General features: G+C 50.8%; 2 protein-coding genes and 1 non-coding gene across 4 annotated transcripts in view; all 3 read left to right on the top strand.

Annotated features, from left to right (window-relative positions):
* The window catches only part of LOC117869996 (zinc finger protein 239-like), a 1,162,621-nt gene that overhangs the window by 557,825 nt on the left and 588,122 nt on the right, over positions 1–16,674 (top strand). The gene's annotated exons all lie outside the window — the stretch shown is intronic.
* LOC117869921 (zinc finger protein 420-like) overlaps positions 1–16,674 on the top strand; it is a 67,550-nt gene that overhangs the window by 5,496 nt on the left and 45,380 nt on the right. The window contains exon 2 of the mRNA XM_034757020.1: positions 1,730–2,853. Within this exon, the coding sequence (XP_034612911.1) occupies positions 1,730–2,853 (1,124 nt within the window). The remainder of the gene's footprint in view (positions 1–1,729; positions 2,854–16,674) is intronic.
* On the top strand, positions 14,454–14,525 carry TRNAG-UCC. Its single transcript has one exon. It is a non-coding gene; the product is annotated as a tRNA-Gly (tRNA).

Here is a 16,674-nt window from a genome sequence, read left to right as displayed (position 1 = left end):
TGGCCACTCCGACAGTCATTGGAGCCTGGGAGGAAAAGTGTTCAGCATCCACCACTTGATGAATCAAGGAAGATTTTGTTACCACCCTTACACATCAAGCTGGGTCTGATGAAGAACTTTGTCAAGGCCATTGACAAAACACAAGCAGCTTTCAAGTACCTCCGTGGAAAATTTCCAAGGTTAAGTGAAGCTAAGATAAAGGAAGGTGTCTTTGTTGGTCCTCAGATTCGTGAACTTCTTCGAGATGATGCATTTGACCATGCACTGCGTGGCAAGGAAAAGACGGCATGGAAAGCCTTCCAGTTAGTGGCAATAAATTTTCTCAGAAACAACAAGGCAGACAACTACAGGTTGTTGGTGGAAAACCTCCTCAAGGCATACAAAAGCCTTGGTTGCAACATGTCACTAAAGATACATTTTTTGCACTCTCATCTAGATTTTTTTCCACCGAACTGCGGAGCAGTGAGTGACGAGCACGGCGAGCGATTTCACCAGGACATTGCAACAATGGAGAAACGCTATCAGGGCAAATGGAGCCCATCAATGCTTGCAGACTATTGCTGGACAGTGACAAGAGATGCTCCATTTAATGAATACAAGAGACAAGCCAAGAAGCGCCGAGTAGACACTGAATAGGACTAACCTATGTACATAATAGTTTTTTGCCTTTTGTTTCATAATAAATTTTATTTATATAACCCTTTTGCTGATTTTTAAAGTGTTACATAAACAGGACAGGTGAAATATCATCATGTAAAGCAACCATAAACACATGAAAAGACCTAGGTTTACAGTTTATGATTAAAACTCTACTATCTACACAATATACATAGACATAAAATGTAAAAACATAAATATCTTAGAAACAGTAGCCAATCAGTTGTTTTAATTGTCATATTTGAATTCAGCACATCAAAATACATAATAAATAGCACATTTTATCTCTGAAGCAGACGACTTCTCAAAAAGTGTAGACCAGTGCTATCATTGGGTCTCATTCTGTCAGTAAGAAGCAGTTTCAGGGGGACTTCCCCTCTGGCCGGAGTCTTCACTTTCTGGGCCATGGAGTTACCTACCCTATGTTTTAGGAGCCCCTTTGATGAGGAGTGTCTGTCTGTGTGTGTTGGGAAATTCACTCATAAGCAGAGGGACCTGCACCTTTGAGCATACGGGGAGCTGGCCCTGGGACTTTATTGCTTTAAAATGAGCTGGGGTTAAAATAATGGAAGATTTTTTTGGGACAAATGTCCCATGAATTCTCCTGATCTCCCGTCTCATGAGCAGGGTTTCCAGCCTCTGATTCTGACGCGGTTTCCGAGCTGGAGCGAGGGGAGGAGCCGTGGGTCCTGCATCTCCAGGAAAGAGAGATCCTGAGAAGTAAGGACTCATTAAACCAACTCAAAGACTGGCAGTGCCTGAAGGAAACAAGTGGCTTTGCCTACCAAGACCTTGTGAGCTCTGCACGTTCAGTATTGTCCCCAGCAGGTGTCAGGTCAGATATCGCTCAGGGCTTCCTACCCATCTCGACCCCTGGCCGGAGCTCCTTCCCTTCCCTCTGAGTGTTTTCATGCAACGTAGAGGCAGACTCAATTCCCTCCTCTCTCCCCACATAGGGAAGAGTTTTGGGGAATTCGGTTCCTGATCATTTCCCCCCCATCTCTCCAACACTTTTGGTTTGCTTTCCGCATTTCCATTCCTGTTTCTGAGGTTTCTCTCTCTATCCCATCAGGTGACGGGATGGTGAGTGAGAACACGGAGCCGATGTCTCAGCAGGAAGAGGCTGAGGGAGTGGAAGCACATAGGGGATTATCGCAAAGATCTAAAAGGAATGCGTCCATGTGTCGTGAGCAGGGAAAAGCCTGTGAGAGTCAGCGCAGGCCAGGGATGCAACAGGGCAACCAGTCAGGGGAGAAAGCTGGTGAATCTATTAATTGTGAGGGAATGCACAAGGACCTCAAGAAATCCACAGCCCAGCAGAGAACCCTCATGGGAGATAGAAACAACACATTTACTGAGCGTGGGGAAAACTTCAGTAACCGCTCTGTCCTTATTACCCATGAGAGAATCCTCGCGAAAGAGAGACTCTATGAATGCAGTGAGTGCAGGAAAACCTTCACTCGGAGCTCACACCTTATTAGACATCAGAGAAACCATACGGGAGAGAAGCCCTATGAGTGCTGTGAGTGTGGGAAAAGCTTCAGTCAGAGTTCAGACCTTATCAGACACCAGCGAAGTCATGTGGGAGAGAGACCGTACGAATGCTGTGACTGCGGGAAAAACTTTATTTACCGCTCAGACCTTATTAGACACCAGAGAATCCACACTGGACTGAGACCCTACGAATGTGGTGAGTGTGGGAAAAACTTCAGTGACCGCTCAGACCTTCTTACGCACCAGAGAATCCACACAGGAGAGAGACCCTATGAGTGCTGTGAGTGCGGGAAAACCTTCACTCGGTGTTCACACCTTGTTAGGCATCAGAGAAGCCACACAGGGGAGAAACCCTATGAATGCTGTGAGTGCGGGAAAAGCTTTGCTGACAGCTCAGCCCTTATTAATCATCAGAGAATCCACACGGGAGAGAGACCCTATGAATGCAGTGAGTGCGGGAAAACCTTCATTGACAGCTCAGCCTTTAGTAAACATCAGAGGATCCACAAAAAAGAGAGACCCTATGAGTGCTGTGAGTGTGGGAAAAGCTTCAATGTGAGCTCAGCCCTGGTTAGACATCAGAGGATCCACACAGGAGAAAGACCCTATAGATGCTCCGAGTGTGGGAAAAGCTTCCATCAGAGGTCACACCTCATTTATCATCAGAGAATCTGCAAAGGAGATCAACAACATACAGATCTTGTCTAGGCATGAAAAAGGATTTTTTTTCCTGTAGGTCTTTTGCTACATAGTGACCTGTAAGGGTATTTGCACCATTTTCTTTGCTGTGTTCCCACAGGTTACTCACGTGAATTGCCAGCTTTTGCCTTTGCAATTCACCCTTCTTTGGAGTCTCTCCCATGGTCCTTATTATCAACTCCTTTGTCCTATGAGTCTTGTGAGTATATGTCCTTCCTACCAGATATTTCCATCCACCCCATGTTGGGGAGATAGCGGTTATGACAGGTTCCCCTGGGTGCAACCTAGGGAACTGGGGTACCGGTGAGCCCTCTGTCTTACCAACCTGGGCTCCCTCTCACACTATGATGCTGTGACAAGCTGCAAACCTCTCCAGGTCCTGCACTTACACAGCCATCCACAGGCCGGGACACACCCAATGGAATTACATGAATGCACTTCTAGCCACTCATGAACCAACAATAGAGAAGCTTCAGCCAATTTCTCTAGCTCCCCAGACTAGGACCCCAGGTCTGTACCGTCTTGCCCTGGTCAGAAGGCTGGCCAGTGTGAGTTTATAACCCAGTCTGGTCCTCCCTCAATGTGGAGAGGACATAGATTCATAGGCTCTAGGACTGGAAGGGACCTCAAGAGATCATTAAGTCCAGTCCCCTCCCCTCATGGCAGGACCAAATACTGTCTAGACCATCCCTGATAGACATTTATCTAACCTGCTCTTAAATATCTCCAGAGATGGAGATTCCACAACCTCCCTAGGCAATTTATTCCAGTGTTTAACCACCCTGACGGTTAGGAACTTTTTCCTAATGTCCAACCTAAACCTCCCTTGCTGCAGTTTAAGCCCATTGCTTCTTGTTCTATCCTTAGAGGCTAAGATGAACAAGTTTTCTCCCTCCTCCTTATGACACCCTTTTAGATACCTGAAAACTGCTATCATGTCCCCTCTCAGTTTTCTCTTTTCCAAACTAAACAAACCCAATTCTTTCAGCCTTCCTTCATAGGTCATGTTCTCAAGACCTTTAATCATTCTTGTTGCTCTTCTCTGGACGTTCTCCAATTTCTCCACAACTTTCTTGAAATGCGGTGCCCAGAACTGGACACAGTACTTCAGCTGAGGCCTAACCAGTGCAGAGTAGAGCGGAAGAATGACTTCTCGTGTCTTGTTCACAACACACCTGTTAATGCATCCCAGAATCATGTTTGCTTTTTTTGCAACAGCATCATACTGTTGACTCATATTTAGCTTGTGGTCCACTATAACCCCTAGACCCCTTTCTGCCGTACTCCTTCCTAGACAGTCTCTTCCCATTCTGTATGAGTGAAACTGATTGTTCCTTCCTAAGTGGAGCACTTTGCATTTGTCTTTATTAAACTTCATCCTGTTTACCTCAGCCCATTTCTCCAATTTGTCCAGATCATTTTGAATGATGACCCTGTCCTCCAAAGCAGTTGCAATCCCTCCCAGTTTGGTATCATCTGCAAACTTAATAAGCGTACTTTCTATGCCAATATCTAAGTCATTGAAGATATTGAACATGCACCAGCCCTTGTCCCTGAGCAGATTTCTCAAGCACTTCAAGCAAAACACTCTGTTTTAGATTAAATATAAAACAGATTTATTGAAGACAGAAAGGTAGATTTTAAGTGATTATAAGTAATAAGCGAACTGATCCCAGTTGGTTACCTATGAAATAAAAAATAAAATCACAATCTGGGTTCTATAAACTAGAGAGGATTTGAATCAAGCCGTATCTCACCCTGATGATGTAGTTCCTTCATACACAGGCAGGGATTCCTCTTTCCAGCCCGGGACCACCTCCCCAGGTCAGTCTTTGTCCTCCAGATGTGTTTCCAGGTGTTGAGTTGTGGGGGGAAAGTGAGGCCAGTTCCCCTCTTTGATAGGTTCCTCCAGCTTGCTGGAAAGACCCTTTGCTATGAGGTGAGTCAAGCGGCCTCCATTGTCTCCATGCTCTCTCTGAGAGGTCTCCATTGTATGCAGTTCCTGGGGTCGTCCTTGTGCGGGTGTGTATACCCCAATCAGTGTCTGCCTGCCCCATTGTTGTACCTGAAAGGCTGGTTGTGGGTGTTCCCCACTTCACAACCTATTTCAGTCACATACACGTAGCCAAACTTCATAACTCCACATACAATGACAGCACGTACAATCCAACAGGATATTAATGGTCAACAGATCAAGACTTTTAGAATTATATCCTTATAAGGCAGAGGTGGGCAAACTACGGCCCACGGGCCACATCTGGCCCGCAGGACTGTCCTGCCTGGCCCTTGAGCTCCTGGCCAGGGAGGCTAGCCCCTGCCCCCTCCCCTGCTGTCCCCCCTCCCCCGCAGCCTCAGCTCATCGTGCCGCCAGTGCTCTGGGTGGCAGGGTTGCATGCTCCTGCAGAGTAGCTCAGCAACGTGTCTGGCTCCAGCCGGGCAGCGTGGCTGCCAGACATGCTGCTCTGGGGGAGGGGGGGGTTGGATAAGTGTGGGAGTTCCAGGGGGGCCTGTCAGGGGGCAGGGGTGTGGATAGGGGTCAGAGGAGTCAGGGGACTGAGAGCAGGGGGGTTGGATAGGAGGTGGGGTCCCAGGGGCGGTTAGGAGTGGGGAGTCCCGGGAGGGGGCAGTCAGGGGACAAGGAGCAGGGGGGTTGGATAGGTTGGGGGTTCTGAGGGGGGCAGTCAGGGGACAGGAAGTGGGAGGGAGCGGATAGGGGGCGGCGGCCAGGCTGTTTGGGGAGGCACAGCCTTCCCTACCCGGCCCTTCGTACAGTTTTGCAACCCCAATGTGGCCCTGGCCCAAAAAGTTTGCCCACCCCTGTTATAAGGCATACTTTGTAAAAAATATAATATATATATATATATCATAATTATATCACCATGGTGAATATGGGGTACTAGGGTTTTGCTTTGGCGAACAATGTCACCGGGGTGACCTCAACTAACTACATCAAGGGAAAATCTACCTGGACCTCATCTCTTCTAGATTGCCCAGGGAGTTAGCCATCTCGAGTTAGCGATTCTGATATCAATACACATTTCCTCAGTTATTTTTGTACCATGTTGCTCATTTAAAAGATATTTAAATATAAGAAGAGCAGGGGCAGGTGGGAGGGGAAGTGTCGTCTCAACCTCTGTGACACCCGAGGGAGATGGGGTGAATTGGAGGAATTTCCTTCTTCCCCATCATCCCCAGCAGTGTCACTTATGGTCGGAGCCAGATAGCGTTTATCTCCTTCACAGTCTACCCCTTCACACTTTGATTTCTGTGATCCTAGAACAGACTCGTCAGAGCTGGAAAGGAAAGTGTCACAGAAGTGGAAGGGGAATATGCATGGAGCCCAAACAGTGTGATCATGCAGCATTTATATCCCAGTTTCCAAAGCCACTGCTTGGCTTTTTCCTGCCGAGTTGGGATGGCTTGAAGATGGAAAGTTTGGCTGATTTTTTTCTCCTATTATGACGATGCTAAAACTTTAATAAATAACACACCTCCATATTTCCGAGACAACGCTGAGTGAAGCGGCTTTGAACGGATGAGAGAAGAACTCAATGGGAGAATCTTTTGTCCTGATTCTGAGTCGTCAGATGTAACCTGATATGAAATGTCACCCTCTATGAAACTGAAAGGGTCTTACACTGATCCAAGACATGGCTTTTTCTCTCTTTTCTGAAGGCTTTTTGGTCACACAACTGGATATTAGTTTTGTTTGACCGAATATAGCTCAGATTTTTTGGTGGGGGGGGAGCTTTGAGATAGATGGCTATTTGCTAAAATAATCATTTCTGACTATATTTTTGCTTTCCCACCAACCCTCCGTGATCACAGGGAAGAGGTTTAAGTTCAGTTCAGTCAACAGCAGCGAATGCTCCAAACTATTTAACCTGCTACCTAGGAAACAGTTGTGTTTTTAAATCTCCAGCCTGAAATGGCGAAAAACAGCATATCCCAAATTGTGCAATTAACTGGATACGATCACAGTTGTTTTAGATCAGTTATGACTCAGATGATCCATAAAGAGAATTCCACAGGAACTGACTTGCAACTAGGTAAAATCCACATGTATTTAGGTCCCAAAGCCGTTGTGACCCAGGTCCTACAGGAGGTTACTGCTGAAGATGTCTTCTGCCTAGTCCTATGATCTGGGAAATGGGGCCCCTAACTATGCAGCTGTGGAGGAAATGGAAGTGGGGTTCCTGCTGAGCTCATATTTTGTCGATGCTGCTCATGCATATTAAATTCATTTAGTGTTGAATGTGAGATGGCTGTAGAAAAATAACAATTTTTGAACATGAAACTCCACCTCGGGTAACTGACAGAGATTCTGATCCAGGCTGTTATCCGGACCCTAAATTAGGTTTGTCTCACCAGATTAAAGAAAGACACAGGGCTTGTTTGGGGTCCCCATTCTGCATGAATGCGGCTGAGATTTGCCCCAGAGATGAGCACATTTACTCAGGCCCAGGATTTGGCAAGAACTCAGGTAGAAATAGCAGACCCCCAGTTGCTGTTTTTCACCCCAGAGAAGGAAGCTCTTGTGAATTATCGCTAGATCAAAACGTGTTTAGAACACCACTTGAGGAGAGGTGAATACTTCACTTGGAGTGCTACTGTCCAAAACCTCAGACAGGGCTTCTTCTGCCTTATTCCTATTGTTACTAATCTCAGATGAATGTAAATCTTTCCTTTTCAACAGCTGCTTTAGCTGCAAATTTAATGGCGGTATATATGCATGAAATATTGGAGTGCGTTTCTTAATTAAATCTTGATTATCTGGGTTACTAAGGATAACAGTCTCATCTTCAAAAACTGCAACTTGCATTATTATTATTGTTATTTTTTAAGTATTTACTCCAGGTTTTTGACTTTCAATTGGAAGTCCCTCCATAATATACATTTTCGTCTACCATCTAATGTTAGACTATCCAGACTTGACAGATGACTTTGTACTTTATGGATTTTCCAAGTTGTACTATTAGCCCATGCTGTAAACAGTGTATTGGCCCATGTTTTGGTCATAAGTTGCCTCTAGATGGGTTGATAGATTTTCTTCTAATGGATCTCAGTTGATTGATGTGGTGCAATCAACTTGAGTCCTTGGTCTTGTTTCATCCATTCTCGCACTCAAATCACAGTTGTTATTGATTATGAGCTTCAGCCGGCAAGTCTGAGTCTACTCCCAACAGAACATCCTGATCAGCCTTGATTATCCTTGTTTTCTGTTCCACTAGAACAGTCTGTTGTTGTTCCGTATGAACAGATGCAGTATTAAGGTGATAATACAGAATCAATGTTGTTAAGACATGCAGCCCCATCCCGCCACTACTGCCCTGTCTGTATCTGGTTCTTCACTTCCTCTTTTGTGAACAAAGTCTCTGAAATCTTTCTTTTCTGGTACAACTTTAATTGATTGGCATGGTAGAACAGATAAATATAATATATGGAGATATACCTATCTCATAGAGCTGGAAGGGACTTTGAAAGGTCATCAAGTCCAGCCCCCTGCCTCTACTAGCAAGACCAAGTACTGATTTTGCCCTAGATCCCTAATTGGTCCCCTCAAGGATTGAACTCACAATCCTGGATTTGGCAGGCCAATGCGCAAACCACTGAGCTATCCCTCCCTCAAAATTTTTTTTATCAGCACTAGCCCTACATTGCAAAGCAAACGTGTTAATTTTTAAACTGCTGCACTATCGATGTCAGCAACAATATACAATGTGCCACACAGGCTCAAATCATCCATTAGGCTCCAATCCTCCAGTACTCTCATAATAACATTAATAATAAAAAGAACAGGAGTACTTGTGGCACCTTAGAGACTAACAAATTTATTAGAGCATAAGCTTTCGTGGACTACAGCCCACTTCTTCCCATGCCAGTCTGACCAGGCCCAAGCAACCCCTTTTTTCAGCAGTTTATACAGTGGACCTGCAATGGAAACCAAGTGAGGAATGAAGTGTCAGTGGTGTCCTAGAAAATATCATAAAGAAGTTAAGTCAGTGGATGTGGGCAATTTGAGAATTGCATCCGCCTTCTGGTAGGCTAGTGTTATACCTCCTCCAGATAAGGTGATACCTAAAAAAGAAAGTTATTAGAAACTTGTTGCCAGGGGATGTTGTGAAGGCCAAAATTATAACTGGGTTCAAAAAAGAATTAGGTGAGATCCTGGAGAATAGGTCCCTCAACGGCTATTCGCCTAGATGGTCAGGGATGCCACCCCATGCGCTGGGTGTCCCTAGCCTGTGACTGCCAGAAGCTGGGAATGGATGACATAAATTGCCTAGGGAGGTTGTGGAATCTCCATCACTGGGGATTTTTAAGAGCAGGTTGGACAAACACCTCTCAGGGATGGTCTAGATAATACTTAGCCCTGCCTTGAGTGCAGGGGACTGGACTAGACGACCTCCCGAGGTCCCTTCCAGTCCTACGATTCTATGACCCACCCACAAACACACCCCAAAGTCCCAGCTCCAAGCAGCTGCTCAATCCCCAGCTCCAGCCATTCCTCCCATCCCACAGCCCCGACTCTGACCCCCAGATACACCTCCACACACACCATCCCCTCGCTCCAAGCTTTACAGCTGAGCCAGGCCTGGCCTCTCCTGGCAGGATCGTGTCCGCCCCATGCGTGTCTCCGGCCCACGCCCTCCTCCGCCCCATCAGGACCCGCTCACTCCGCACTGCCCCACTGTCTTCGGCTCCGCTGCCAACACAAAGGGCTCCCGGGCTGGGGAGGGGGACAGGAAGGGGTGGATCCTACCCGGGCCTGGCCCTGCCCCGGGCGGGCCCCTCACAGGGTGTTTGTGACACGTGGGGACCAGCGCTCGCGTTCGATGCTGAGTGTCAGGAGAATCCAGAGCTGGAGGTTGAACCCTGCAGGGCTCAGCGTCCGCGTGTCTGTTCAGGATCATCTCCCTACCCTGCACCCCTCCGATGCTGAGAGATCAGAGCTGGTGACAGGGGCTCAGGGTCAGCCAGGGAATGAACAGGACTAGCTGGGCTCTCTGTAAGGGTCACTGAGGAACGAATGAGCTTTGGGAGCTAATATTCCTCAAAAACAACCAGGAATCCGGTGGAGGCAATTTAAAGACTAACAGATTTCTTTGGGCATAAGCTTTCGTGGGTAAAAAAACCTCACTTCTTCAGATGCATCTGTTTGCCTCTGTTCCAGGGCTGGCGTGTTTGTGTAAAGAAAGCAAATCACACTCTGAAGAAGTGGGGTTTTTTTTACCCACGAAAGCTTATGCCCAAATAAATCTGTTAGTCTTTAAAGTGCCACCGGACTCCTCGTTGTTTTTGTGGATGCAGACTAACATGGCTACCCGTCGTAAGAAGGGTTGTAAGAACGTGTCAGGCATCTCCACTTTAGGATGCAGGATGCGTTAATCCTATTTATAATACTGGTAGCCCATGGTATGAAGACAGATTGTAAACCTCTGTCATTCTGTTCCTCCCCAAATAGGAAAAGCAGCATGAATTCAGGTAAAGCGCTCATCCCATTGAAGGCGAACGGGGCATCATGTAGCATCAAGGGACAAAGACCTGGTTGATTGAATTCCTCACTCCCCGGCAATATGCTCCATAGTGGGGCAGGTCAGGCCAAAGCTGAACGGGGTCTGGAGCAGAGGTGGGCAAACTACGGCCCGCGGCCACATCCGGCCCACAGGACCGTCCTGCCTGGCCCTTGAGCTCCCGGCCAGGAAGGCTAGCCCCCGTCCCCTCCCCTGCTGTCCCCCCTCCCCTGCAGCCTCAGCTTGCCGTGCTGCCAGTGCTCTGAGCAGTGGGGCTGCGAGCTCCTGCTGGGCAGCGCGGCTGCGAGAACCGCCGGCCTGCCCCGGTGCTCTACACTGTGCGGTGCCCTGGCTGGCTCCGGCCGGGCGGCACGGCTACAAGTCCTGGTGCTCTGAGCGGCATGATAAAGGGAGCAGGAACGGGGGGGTTGGATAAGGGGCTGGAGGGGGGGCAGTCAGGGGACAGGGAGCAGGGGGCGGTTGGATGGGGCACAGATTCTGGGGCGGGGGAGCGGTCAGGGGATGGGAACGGGGGGATTGGATAGGGGATTGGGAGTCCCCGGGGGTGCCGGTCAGAGGGCAGGGGTGTGGATAGGGGTCAGAGCAGTCAGGGGACAGGGAGCAGGGGTGGTTGAATAAGGGGTGGGATCCCAGGGGGACGGTTAGGGGCGGGGGTCCCGGGAGGGGGCAGTCAGGGGACAAGGAGCAGGGGGGGTTGAATAGGTTGGGGGTTCTGAAGGTGGCAGTCAGGGGGCAGGAAGTGGGAAGGGGCGGATAGGGGGCAGGCGGGGCCAGGCTGTATGGGGACACACCTTTCCCTACCCGTCCCTCCATACAGTTTCACACCCTGATGTGGCCCTCAGGCCAAAAAGTTTGCCCACCCCTGGTCTGGAGACTGACCTCCCCTTTTAGCCAAGAGCTCCTGGCTTCTTTCCTCCAGGAATCAGTGGGGTTGGTTGGGGTGGGGTAGGGCGAGGGGGGCACCTGGGAGCCCGGCTTGGCTGACAGGTTCTCTTTCTCAGCACGTGAGGAAGTGGTCAGTCACGCTGGCAGACAGGCTGGGTGCGGTGAGACCAGTGATGCAGCTGTCCTGGGAGAGAAGCCGCGGCAGACAGTGGAGTTCACTCGGCTTCATTCTCTGGATTCGGAGGTGATTCCTGGCCCCGGAGTAGCTTCCTGGGACCCCGGCCCTGCGGTGGGCTGAGATTTCTGGTAGACGGGCTGTCCGTGTGCGGCTGATCTCTATTGCAGGAGTATTTGTGTAAAGAAAAGCAAATCACACTTAGAATCCACACAGACTCTGTGAGGGTGACCAGACAGCAAGTGTGAAAAACCGGGACAGGGGGTGGGGGATGGGGAATAGGAGCCTATTTAAGAAAAAGACCCAAAAATCAGGACTCTCCCTATAAAATCGGGACAGCTGGTGACCCTAGACTCTGTGCGCTGATTTCTCCTCCCCTGGGAAGCAGACCTGCAGGGCCCAGGCCACCTCTCGCTCAGCAGCGGGACCATGCTGGTATCAGCAGGGTAACATAATAATGGGGGCTTTTCCTGGCATCCCCCGGCACAGTTCCTGCCCCCTGGGGTAACAAAGGGGCAGCAGCAGCATTGAGTTTCTGCCATTCTCAGCCCGGCGGGTCACCGGCCTGAAGGAGACACCGGGGTGAGTTCACTTGGGAGCCAGGGACTCACTAGACATTGAGTTTGGGGGGATTTCCCCAGCGCTCAGGAGGAACCAGCTAGGGCCAGGCAGCAAAAAGAGCTGGAAAAACTCCCCCACCCCACCCCCCAGCCCACTTCTTTCTCCTTCTCCCCACTTTCAATTTCTCTCTCCTCTTCTCCTTGCTAGCCCCTTCCCCATCTCCTCTCCTCCTCTGGCTGAGAGAATGCGTCTCTTTCCTGTTCCCACGGGACCCGGGGGGCTCACATCCTGCAGCTCTGGGACTGGCAGACATGGGGGGGGGGGGCTGGAAATCTCTGGGTTCAGCCCCCATCCCAGCCAGCACTGCAGCCCAGGTTGGTGTTTGCAGACACAGGAAGGGGCTACAGGAAGGAGCCGGGAGAACAAAGCCCACAGCCTGGACCCGGGGCAGCTCCTGGCCCAGACCAGATGCTGCTGCTCTCTGGGATCTGTGCTGGGGGGGAGCCCATCATTAACCCCTTCCTGTCTGGCCGGGGGGGGCTTTCTCCAGCTGGGACCAGCCCCCGGGCTCTGCGCGCACCAGCCCCGAGGCTCTCCCCTGATACTTGACACTCTGGTCTCCTCCTGAGATGTTGCTCCATTTTTTCTCTCTAATTCTCAAAGGTCAGTTTAAAATCTCCTCCAATTTGGGATATTTTCCCACCCGTGTTATCTGCAGCAATTTGTCCTTGTTTGGGGGGGAAATTGTGAGTCATCCCCTAAATGGGGAAGGGCGCAGCAGAACCCTGAAATACGGCTGGCTCTGGGGTGGAATGGGGTGGCCATTCTCTGCAAGCAAATAGGCCTGGAAGGGGCACAGGAGGGGAAGGGAGAAGCAAGTGTCACCCAGTAACCAGTCCCAGCTCCCAATGGAAGTACCCCACAGCCACCAGTCCCCTGCCCATCCCCACCCCGCTGCCAGGGAGCCTTCTAGATCCACACCCCCTCTTCTGCCTTTTTAAAGCAGCTTCCCCGAGGGCTCCCTGCTGCCCATGGGCCTGGTGCTGGTGCACCAATTGAGAAGAAGTGGGAATGTTCTTAATGTTTTCTCTGAATACTGTGTGGGTGCCTCAGTTTCCCGTATGCAGTTCTTAAGTCTCTAGGTGGTGGGAATCAGGGGGTGTGATTGTTGCAGAGCTCTAGAGGGCCAGTGTGATGGTGTCTGCACAGAGAATGGCCGACATCCCATCTCCTGGCAACTGATGGCCTGGGCCCCTCCACTTCTGCAAGGTGCCAACGGAAGGAGAACAAAGAGATCAGGTGGCCTCCTGGCCCAGGACAGAGACAAAGGCAGAGGAGGTGCTGGAGAGTTTCAGTTTGGAGCTGGCTGGGGAAATGGAGGGAGGTCCAGATGGGGCTCTGGCCTCCCTGGCCCCAAGATGGATCTGACTAAGGGGTCCTGGTTCTGTACCTACAAGCTCTGTTTTAGACCATGTTCCTGTCATCTAATAAACCTTCTGTTTTCCCGGCTGGCTGAGAGTCACGTCTGACTGCGGAGTTGCGGGGCAGGGCCCTCTGGCTTCCCCAGGACCCCGCCCGGGCGACTCGCTGTGGGAAGCGCTTGGTGGTGCAGGGGCAGCTGAATGCTCCGAGGTCAGACCCAGGAAGGTGGAAGCTGTGGAAGCTTCTTGCCCTGAAGACAGTCTGCTGAGAGGAGGTTCCCCAGAGTCCTGTCTGGCTTTGTACGGAGCAGTTCCAGAGCATCACCCGGGGACTCCGCAACATTACCATTATTGTTATTTTTTATTATTATTTTCTCTGGAGGCTGGACGTTGAGTAGATTGTGACCAAGAAATTTGGACCTTGACAAAAAAGAATGGCTTACCCCTAAGAATTGTGTAGGCTTACATTCCTTATGTCCTACTGGCCATTTCCTTTCCCTCCTTTCAGTTAAAAGCTTTGGGATTTTGTGTAGAAACTTTATTTCCAGGAGCGGAGGCTGCCTGCATGTACCAAGTACCCACTAGATTAGAAGGTGACAGACAAACACCCTTAAGATGAGGCAGCCGTCCCTGTCAAAAAAATTATCTCCCATCTTCACTTGAGTGACAGCCTGAATCATTCCTTATCTGGGCAGAGCTCAAGAAATGGAATCAGCAGCAACAACAAAACCACCTGTACGTAGCGGGAACCAACACAAAATGTGCTTTGAAAGGAGCTGTCTCCTTCCTTCTGGGGTAAAATTTGCCCTTATGGTCATTGATTTTCATTTCCTTTCTCTGAAGGCAGAGATGGGGTTGGAGCTACCTCAGGCTGGGATGTCAAGCCCATGTCCCCATCTGTCCGTCACTCTGGAAATCTGTCTCTACTCATGGGCTGCCTCCAGCCTGTCTGGCCAGCTCCTGAGAGCACTGTGGGGGTGAGTCATTTGGCATAAGTGGCACCTGGGAGAAACACTCCTGTCAGAGGCATTGGTGGTATAGTGGTGAGCATAGCTGCCTTCCAAGCAGTTGACCCGGGTTCGATTCCCGGCTAATGCAGTGATGTGCCCTTTTCTTGGCCAGGAATTCGTTTAATTTCAGTCACGTTCTACCCATTTATCAATGGAACGAGAGAATTAATGTCCCAAATCAAGGATCTTGTAGCAAGTGTGGGAAGAGGAGCAGCGTGGGCAGTGCCATGGGGTAAGAGGCCAAGTGGGGACAGGGCCTCGGGGTGAAGCCTGTGTGGGCCTAGGGAGAAGAGGCTGAGCAGGGTCAGAGCCTTGGGGTTGAGCCTGTGTGGGGCCATAGGGTAAGACGCCAAATGGGGTCGGGGGGTGGAGGGGCTCAGTGAGTAAATTCCTCAGAAATCTCACCCCTGGGTTTGTAATATCAGGCCCCAGCAAACAAGTCCCTCTGTGTGTGAGGGGGATGGTCCATGTGGGTCTCAATGTGAAGGGAGGGGCTGTGAGGGAGAGGGTCCATGGGGTGTTGGTGTGAGGGGGAGGGACTGTGAGGGGGGAGGGTTATGGGGTGTCTCTGTGAGGGGAGGGGCTGTGAGGGGGAGGGTTATGGAGTGTCAGGGTGAGGGGAGGGTCCATGGGGCTGTCAGGGGAGGGCTATGGAGTGTCTCTGTGAGGGGGTGGGTCCATGGGGCTGTCAATGTGAGGGGGAGGGACTGTGAGGGGGGAGGGTTATGGGGTGTCTCTGTGAAGGGAGGGGCTGTGAGGGGGAGGGGTGTCAGGGTGAGGGGAGGGTCCATGGGGCTGTCAGGGTGAGGGGGAAGGGTTATGGGGTGTCTCTGTGAGGGGAGGGGCTGTGAGGGGGAGGGTTATGAAGTGTCAGGATGAGGGGAGGGACTGTGAGGGGGAGGGATATGGGGTGTAAGTATGAGGGGAGGGTCCACAGGGATGTCAGTGGGAAGGGGAGGGGCTGTAAGGGGGAGGGTCCATGGGGGTGTCAGTGTGAGAGGGAGGGTCCATGGGGTGTCGGTGTGAGGGGAGGGGCTGTGAGGGGGAGGGCTATGGAGTGTCTCTGTGAGGGGAGGGGCTGTGAGGATATGGTCACCTCCAGGCAGCAGGAGCCCCCTGACATGGGGGTTTACTACCTCCTCCCCGCAGGTGCTTTGGGGGGCCCTAGGGCCCAGCATGGAGCTGCTGTCCCTGCAGAGTCCCTGGGAGTCACAAAGGGGTGATGTGAGATAACTGCCCCATCTGTCCTGGGGTGGGGGCCTGGAGCCCCTGGAACAGCCCTGTGGGGAATTCACTGTCTGTGGAAAAGCACGTCTAGGACTGGGGACTCCCAGCTGCGTTACAGCGGCAGGAAGGAGAAGAGAGTTAAAGCTTTAGACCAGTCTGGGTGCGCTAGGTGTGGAGGAGGGTGCCCAACTCTCAGTCTGCAGAACGGCCGACCCCGAACGTTCAAAAACCCTGAATCAGGCTCACCAAAAATCACCAGATTGACTTTGAAATCAGGAGATTCTATACAAATAATAGATTTGAGGAATCTACTGTATTTATTTGTCTTCTGCTTGATATGCCTTTAGGGTTCACTGGGATGACATTTTGAAGCTTTCTCCACAGCCACGTACTGTTTCTTTAAAAGCCAAGGCTGAAATCATCACATGCTCACTGGACTCCAGGAGCTGGGGCTTGACGGAAAACAATCATTCTCATGAGACTCATGGCAAAATCATGAGCGCTGGCAAATCGATTGAGTCTTTATTCCCCCCCCACCCCCAGAGCTCTGCCTTGACAAGTCTGAAGTGGAGAGTAAAGCTGCTGCCTTTGCTGATGGCTGAATTCAGGCCCTGAGAGTGGGATATCCAGGCACGGCCAGCGACACCAGGAGAGCTCCTCGAGCAGCTGCCTGGCCTCAGGGACGGTCTGAGCATGCAGGGCCATAGGGGGCAATGAAGCAGCTGGGTCAGGCTGGGCACCTTGATTCCCAGAGAACGGCCCTGGCTCCCTGCTCAGCAGCAAAGAATAATTTCTCCCCCGTTCCCCGATAAATCAGCCTGGAGCTAAGTGCAGAGCTGGGGGTTTCTCCTTTCACTCCTGCTGGGGAGTGCGGGTCCCAGGTAGGGTGACCAGATGTCCTGATTTTATAGGGACAGTCCTGATTTTGGGGACTTTTTCTTATGTAGGCTCCTATTACAACCCCCCCCCCCCCCCCCCCCCCCCCCCCCCCCCCCCCCCCCCCCCCCCCC

Source organism: Trachemys scripta, chromosome 25 (genome assembly GCF_013100865.1).
Source record: "Trachemys scripta elegans isolate TJP31775 chromosome 25, CAS_Tse_1.0, whole genome shotgun sequence".
NCBI classification, from domain to species: Eukaryota; Metazoa; Chordata; order Testudines; family Emydidae; genus Trachemys; species Trachemys scripta.
The sequence above is the reverse complement of the archived record's forward strand: the minus strand, read 5'-3'. Positions and strand labels throughout refer to the sequence as shown.